Source organism: Mercenaria mercenaria, chromosome 1 (genome assembly GCF_021730395.1).
Source record: "Mercenaria mercenaria strain notata chromosome 1, MADL_Memer_1, whole genome shotgun sequence".
Lineage (NCBI taxonomy): Eukaryota > Metazoa > Mollusca > Bivalvia > Venerida > Veneridae > Mercenaria > Mercenaria mercenaria.
Genome location: NC_069361.1, coordinates 45,228,014 through 45,235,303, shown reverse-complemented (window position 1 = coordinate 45,235,303; position 7,290 = coordinate 45,228,014). Strand labels below are relative to the sequence as shown.

The 7,290-nt window shown below is 35.4% G+C and overlaps 1 protein-coding gene across 1 annotated transcript; it reads left to right on the top strand.

Annotated features, from left to right (window-relative positions):
• Positions 1–715: 715 nt before the first annotated feature.
• On the top strand, positions 716–7,108 carry LOC123523040 (chymotrypsin B-like). The gene is made up of 6 exons (XM_045300632.2): positions 716–1,080; positions 1,386–1,608; positions 2,657–2,747; positions 5,360–5,528; positions 6,039–6,175; positions 6,658–7,108. The coding sequence occupies exons 1-6, from the start codon at positions 882–884 to the stop codon at positions 6,829–6,831; spliced, it is 993 nt and encodes a 330-aa protein (XP_045156567.2). The 5' UTR covers positions 716–881; the 3' UTR covers positions 6,832–7,108.
• The last annotated feature ends 182 nt before the right edge of the window (positions 7,109–7,290 follow it).

Sequence of the window (7,290 nt, the reverse complement as noted above, 5' to 3'; positions counted from 1 at the left end):
TTTGTGCTATTGATTGGTCTATAGTTCAACACTTTATTTTGCTTGGCAAACAAAAGAAATATTCTAAAATAATAATAATAATAAAAAAATAATTTCTGATGTCATGTTAGAAAAAATGAAAGTCATTAGTCAAAACAATTGACCCAACAGTGCTTCGTCCGGACTGTTGACCGGCAAGCGATTTAATAAGTTTGGATCTAAGACTTCCAAGGTTTACAAAAATAATGTTTCCCTCTAAATTCGAACTGAATGGCATTGATACACTGCTAACGTTGTAAACAGTACAGTTATATTGCATAATGAAAACAGAATGTTCAGGCCACATCTAACAAGCATCCGTTTCTCCATCCGCCAATGTGTACTTAATGTCTGACTAACTAAGAATCATATTCAGTAACAGTAAATGTGTGCTTCCAAATCGGGCGGCAAATCGTAACCTCTTCTTAGCCGATTTATGGACCTTTTCTCGGTCGGTTTATGCACCTTTTCTTAGCCGATGTACGCACACGAGCGACCGTTTCCGCAAACTACAGCACAAATGTTAACAAATTTCTGGTAATGTAATTCCCATTTCATTATCATTTCATATTTTAATGACTCAATTAATAATAATTTAATGCAAGAAATATCATATTGCTACACCATGCTTGACTGACACGGGAATGAATTACCTTAATCTCACTATGAAAACTTATTTTCGGATCCTTTGCACAGATTTGGTTGTCAACATTGATAGATGATATGCTGTTGTGTACGAATAAATTGTTTATCTAATCACAAACTTGTCAATAAAATCCTTTCTTACACTCATCAAGAAGAGGAATAATTAATAAGATAATTAAAGTCAAACAGATAGATGCATAGTCATTCACAGAATCAAGATGTTAGTGTTAGTCTATTTGTTTGGAACTCTTACACAAGTTTTTGGCTTTTACGCCAAATGGGGAGTATGGAATCCGATAGTACCTGGTTGGTACCCTGGAGGTAAAGGGTGGATCCCTCCTTTCAACGGATTTGCAGGAGTCAGTGACGGTTGGCCTGGCAAACCTAAAAGCATACTAGATCTTGCCTCGCTCGTGTGTAAGTGTTTTATTATTTTTATTTTTTTTTTATTTTTATTTTTTGTAAAAGTTCTATTTATAACTTACTCTTTTTGTCGTGAGAACGTAAAGAAACTTTTAGACTGTATTAACAGAAATCTGTACCGAATTTAATGTGTATTTCGGTATTTTGGAAAGACAAACGGATACCTCTATTCGTCTAGTTATGTTTACCAAACTTCCATACTTGAACTGCGCTGAAAGCGGACAATACCTTTTTGTACTTTAATTATTCATTTCGCGTTAAAGTTCTTTATTGCAATCTACATTTTCTGTTCAATTTAGTGCCCTCGTCATGTGGTCAAAGATACATATCTACATTGTCCACAGCGACAGGAGAACCGTTAACAGAATCTAGGGTTTTTATTGTTGGAGGAAGAGAGGCGATTCCAAATTCCTGGCCTTGGCAGGTCTCCATTAAAAAAAATGGCGGCCACTGGTGCGGCGGATCTCTCATTAACAACCAGTGGGTACTAACATCCGCGCACTGCAACTTTACCGATTCCAGGTAGGTAGGGCGAATTTTACATCATGCGTCAACTGATTTACTGAGATAAATGTACCCTAGTTTGCTAGTAATTGAAAAGAACTTTATTTATCGAGTTGAAAACAGTAACCATGTCTGTTAAGATATGTATGCAATATTCAAGTATATTTTGGAGCTTGTTTTTCATATCCAGTACGAGGAGAGCTTTCAATATTTTGTCGAAATTCAGAACATTTGAGCCGCACCATGAGAAAACCAACATAGTACATTTGCGACCCGCATGGATCCAGACCAGCCTGCGCATCCGTGCAGTCTGTTCAGGATCCATGCTGGTCGCAAACGCACTATGACGATTTTCTCATGGTGCGGCTCATTTGTTATCTAAACAAGACTGTTCAGCAATACTTGCATCTCTTTTTCCTATGTTTGCATCGTAGCAGAAGCGCCTATTTGCAAGTCTGTGTAAAAATGTTCCTTTTTCTGAACATAACGATTTTCAATGTCAGTAATTAAATCCTGATGAAAGGAAAATGGGTCTGGTATCGCTTTATATCTGTGTTGACATGCGCATTAGATATAGTTCACTATCCAATTGCACTGAGACATTTTTTTTTACCAAAGAAAAAATATCAGCTATTGGATTATTTCCTCCATTAGAATAGTTTTTAGAGGTGCAATTTTCTATTTACCGAAGTTGAAAATACATTTTGTAAATATCTTCCGCTTTACTATAAGTAACTCTAATTCTCGTGTTATATCTAGTGCCTTGTTGTAAAGTGTATACTCTGTTAATTAAAAGAAATGAAAATATGACGAGATATCAGAAGTTTAAACTTTCTTTTTCTACACATACTGGTTCGCTAAAAATGGCAGAGAGTAAAATAAAAGAGTACACTTTTCAAACGAAACCAGTTTATTCAAAACTAATTAAGATTTTAGTGTGACTTACTTAAAGCCTATGTTTACGTGCTGAAAATATCTCAGTATAAAATTCGACTTAGTTTTGTTATCAGTCATGTTACCGTCAGTTCCCTGGTTCAAGCAAGAAAGTAACATATTTGCTTCACAGTGACAACTTCATTGAAAGAGTTATACTTGGGGAGCATGATTTGACAAGAAGAAGTGGTAGAGAAGTGGTCAGATCTGCGATAATCTTCAGAGTAAGTATATGTGTGTGCATGACATTATTCATGTTGTATGTGAGTGCGCATTGAAATGAGTGTTTGAGCGCGCATGACTGTGTTGTTGTTTTGGACAGTAATGAAAGTAACGCAATTGTAAAATACAGAATAATTTTATTTGAACATTCAAAAGGTATAGACTTATGAAAAAAAAAACTATTTCTTTTAACAAATGAATTATTTGATGGTTGCTAATACTCTGAACTTACCTAAATTACAAAATAGGTAATAATTGTCGAGATGTAGATTGATCATAACCACATAAAGTTACTGTTTTAAACATTTACAATAAAGTTATAAACAATAAAGTTAATGTACATACATATAACATTAACTGATGTACATCTTACATCAATCAAGCTCCGCTTTAATGTTTAATTATTGCCTTTGTTGAATTAAGCCATACCAAAATAAACCTATGGTTGATCAGTATAAGGTCTTTTGGCTAAAAAATCAAACATTTGACAATGAGGTATATCTTTACAGAAATACATCAGTTTTATGCTTTTCAAGTTAATAAATGCTTACATTTACCAACTGCTTTAAAACAGGTATTTTTTTTCTAAATCTCTGGCATAGCTTTTATGGGGGGTTTACACGTTTTCCTGCCTGGTAGGTAAGTCTTTGGGCTACCTACTAAATTGACAATAAAGAATTTGTCACAAAGTTTCAGATTTTTGTAATTTCTCTTTCACGATACCTAATACTGACAAATGCCAGTCCTCTTTACATTTTTTTTTCAGAGAACTGATTCTTATGACAATACTGATAAGACCTTACTATGATGCTACAGTCCAAGTTTGGTGACGATCCATCAAATGATTCGTGAGAAGAAAGCGTTTAAAGGGGTTTCTATTCATTGCTCTCGTGGTCCCTAAAATCAGTCAAGCATAACCATAAAAGCAAATGAAAGAAGACCTTGCCAGAATACTGCAGACCAAGTTTGGTGTAATTCTGACCGGTAGTTTCAGAGGAGATGTTTAAGTAAAAAAGCTGACACCGACAGAACGACGAACGACCGACACAGGATGATCACTGTCATTGCACAATTACAGCACCCCTGCCTTTACCGAATTTTAACTCTGTTTTCCATTATGTAACAGCCACCAAGATATCTTTGAAAACCGGGATTTTGGCAAACTTCACTACCATTTCTTAATGACTTAGGAACTTCTGTTTTGATTTGGATGGCAGTTTAGGGACCATGGATCGATAAATTACTGAGTTTTATATTATTTGAAAAATATTTATGTACCAAAAAATCAATTAAAATTTTTTGTCGGCGTATATCCAGTTTTTGTACATAAATATTTTTGAAGTACATTTATATTTCTCCTTGACATCCTACAAAATAAAGTAGCTGTTTCTAAGTCATTTAGAAATAGTAGTGAAGTTTGCCAAAATGCTGGTTTTGTAAAGATATCTTGGTGACTGTTATGTACAAAATCACATTTAAAATTTTCATTGCTTTCCTTGTGCAACAAGTAATACAGTGACAAGACTTTCTTGCATATTTCATCTGAAATGACTACTTGAGTAGCAGACATGCTTCCAAATGGTAGCACAAGACGTGAAAAATGGTACTATAGTAGCCTCCTCGTTTGGCGCTCAGCATTATGGGGATAATGCTAGGACCGGTCAGCCCGGTGTCAGTATAATGTGACTCGGTGGGATATCATATTACGTGTCTAAAGCGAGATATTCCAGTGAGGCAGCACTATAAAGTTGGGCATTGTGCTCACTGCTACAAGTAGACACCGTCGCTTATATGACTAAAAAACGTTAAACCCGAACACACTCACGATTCCAGATGGTTTCAGTGGTTAACATATACAGGGACAATAAACCACTGATCTTTATCAGGTAGTATGTGATCAAGATTTGACATTAATTGATAACACCCCTAAAATCTGCGATAACATAGACTACGATATTGAACCTAGGATATGTACTGGCTATATTCACAACTTAAATATCAAATAGTCTAGGAGCTTGTCTGGTAGGTTTTGAAAAAAAAATGATGGGGACTCTAAACATAACTCCAATCTGTTAAGATGGTTTATATGCATAATAGATATCATTTACCTGTAGATTGTAAATTGTTTTAACATCAATACATTTAGTTTCAGTCGCAAAATTTTAAAGCAATGAATAGTAATGAGTGATATTATTTGTACTGCCTGATCAAATTGGTTATAAGCTGATGCTTTAATCTGGATTAGATGTATATGGCTCGACCTCCGACGGCTTCAGGCATATATTCTCACTCTTTCCAGAGCTCTTGTTTCATATCCACCGCCGTATGAATACATCTACGGGTGTCTCTAAATTATATTCTGGTACTTATAACATGTGTAAATGTCTAGTTCTGCTCAACCCGGGGCTAGAGTGCGTGGACGGTAGCTTGCATTTCCACTACCGTCCAAGAACAGGCTTATCAAACCGAGCCTGCAACATTTTCGTTTATGTCATGTTGGGTGACCTGTGATTTTCCACTTGATCTATTTTAGAAAATTTATCAAAACCGTCTATGAGTTGATAATTCATTTATGAATCCATATACACTACCATACACAACATATTCGTTTCAGTATCCCAACTACCCTGGCAGACTATCTTATGTGAACGATATCGCTTTATTGAAGTTGTCATATCCAGTGAAATTCAACATGTTCATCTACCCAATCTGCTTACCTTACCCCGGTACCGTGTTTACACCAGCAGACGACTGCTGGGCGACAGGATGGGGTGAAACCAGAGGTTTGCACTTCTTTCATTCTTTAAGCAACAGTATGTATTTTCCTTTAGATTTTTGTGAGAGGTGGGGAAACATCTTGAATAATAGAAGTTTTACATATAAAAATGTATAATCATTTATAGATTTTTTTTTGACAATTCTTTACAAACTGGAAAGCCGCCTATTGAAATAATAATAATAATAATAATACTAATAACAATAATAATAAAACAAAAGTAATAGCTTAACAACAATTAGTTTTTAGTTTTGTACATCAAACATTCTGAGTTTATTGGCTGAGTTTTATAAGACACTGATACTGTTCATTTTTCTAGGAAACGAACTTAAATGTAACCTATTTACTTTTATTCTTTAGTTATAATTGTTAAACTTACGCTGGATTAGTATAAACGCCGTCTGGCTCCAATATGATACAGCTAGCGACCAAGTCTTGCCATTGGTTAACATAGAAACAGTCGGATGCTGCAGATCTGTGACTTGTAGCCAAACACTAGTATCTTTCAATTCTTCAGGCACTGGAGAAGCTACAAGACTGAATGAGATACGGTTGCCGGTTACTAGCAATGCTGAATGTGCGATCGGACGAAGACCTTATCATATATTAAACACTCATATCTGCGGTGGAACTGGAGCTACAGGCGTCTGTTTTGTAAGAACCTTGTTATTAAATTTTCTGTGAATCGTTTAATTTTGAGGTTTTGGCCAGAACGTTTATTTCGTATGGTTTTTCATTCATGGGTTTCAAATTTCGAAGATAAGACGGAAAGGTAATATAGTTATAGTAACCGAGTCGTAATGCTTACCAAGATCTGTGCATGACATTAGTAATACAAGCTTCTTTCAGCAAAGACATACACTTTACAAGCTGATTAATCAGTGGATGTAGATGTTTATTAGATAAATGACTTTTTTTTCAAGTAACTGGCATATTCAGTTATTGCTTTAACCGAAAAACAGCAAACAGGTGAATAAGGTGTCATGTTTGACACATGTCCGAAATAACTGAGATGACCGAGAACTGAAGATGCCTACATTAATCTGATGAGAAAGACGATGCATTATAAAACATATGAACCAGATATTTTCTTGTCAAGTACTGTTAATCAAGAGTTTAATTTCTTTTTATTTAAGGGAGATTCTGGTGGTCCTTATTCATGTCTAAGAAGGGGTCAGTATCAATGGGAGCTTGCTGGGATTCCGGCATTGACAACGTGGACCTGTATGTCCGAAGGAGAGCCGAATGTATTTACAAGAGTCTCGGAATTCATGCACTGGATTGTACATACTATCTTACAAAATATGTAGAACCCGTCTGAATGCCTGCAGGTTGTCGAGTAATTAACAAAAAAGAATCTTAAAAAGATATTTGTCGTAATTGTGGTTTGATTTATATACATCAGAAACAGATCTGCTTCGGACGTTACATATTTGCAACCCATACCAACCTCCTGCAAAATCTCGAATTTCCATCTGGCATAAAATACATAACTTGCAACGAGAAGAAATTGAAACATGCAATAAAGTGAAACATGTTTTGTTTTTTTTCAAATAAAACCTTCAAGATAAAATCATGAGAATTACAGCTAAATATATTGGTTACTTTCTTGCTGTCCTAAAATAATCCCAGAAAATTCTGCCAGATCTGGGCCATATGTTCATTATCAGTCCGTAGCAAAGACAACTGCAGAGCAGATAATGGAGTCAAACCTCATGTGCAGTTCATCATTTGTTTTTGCTTTGGGTTGAGCGCCGTTTTCAACAGTT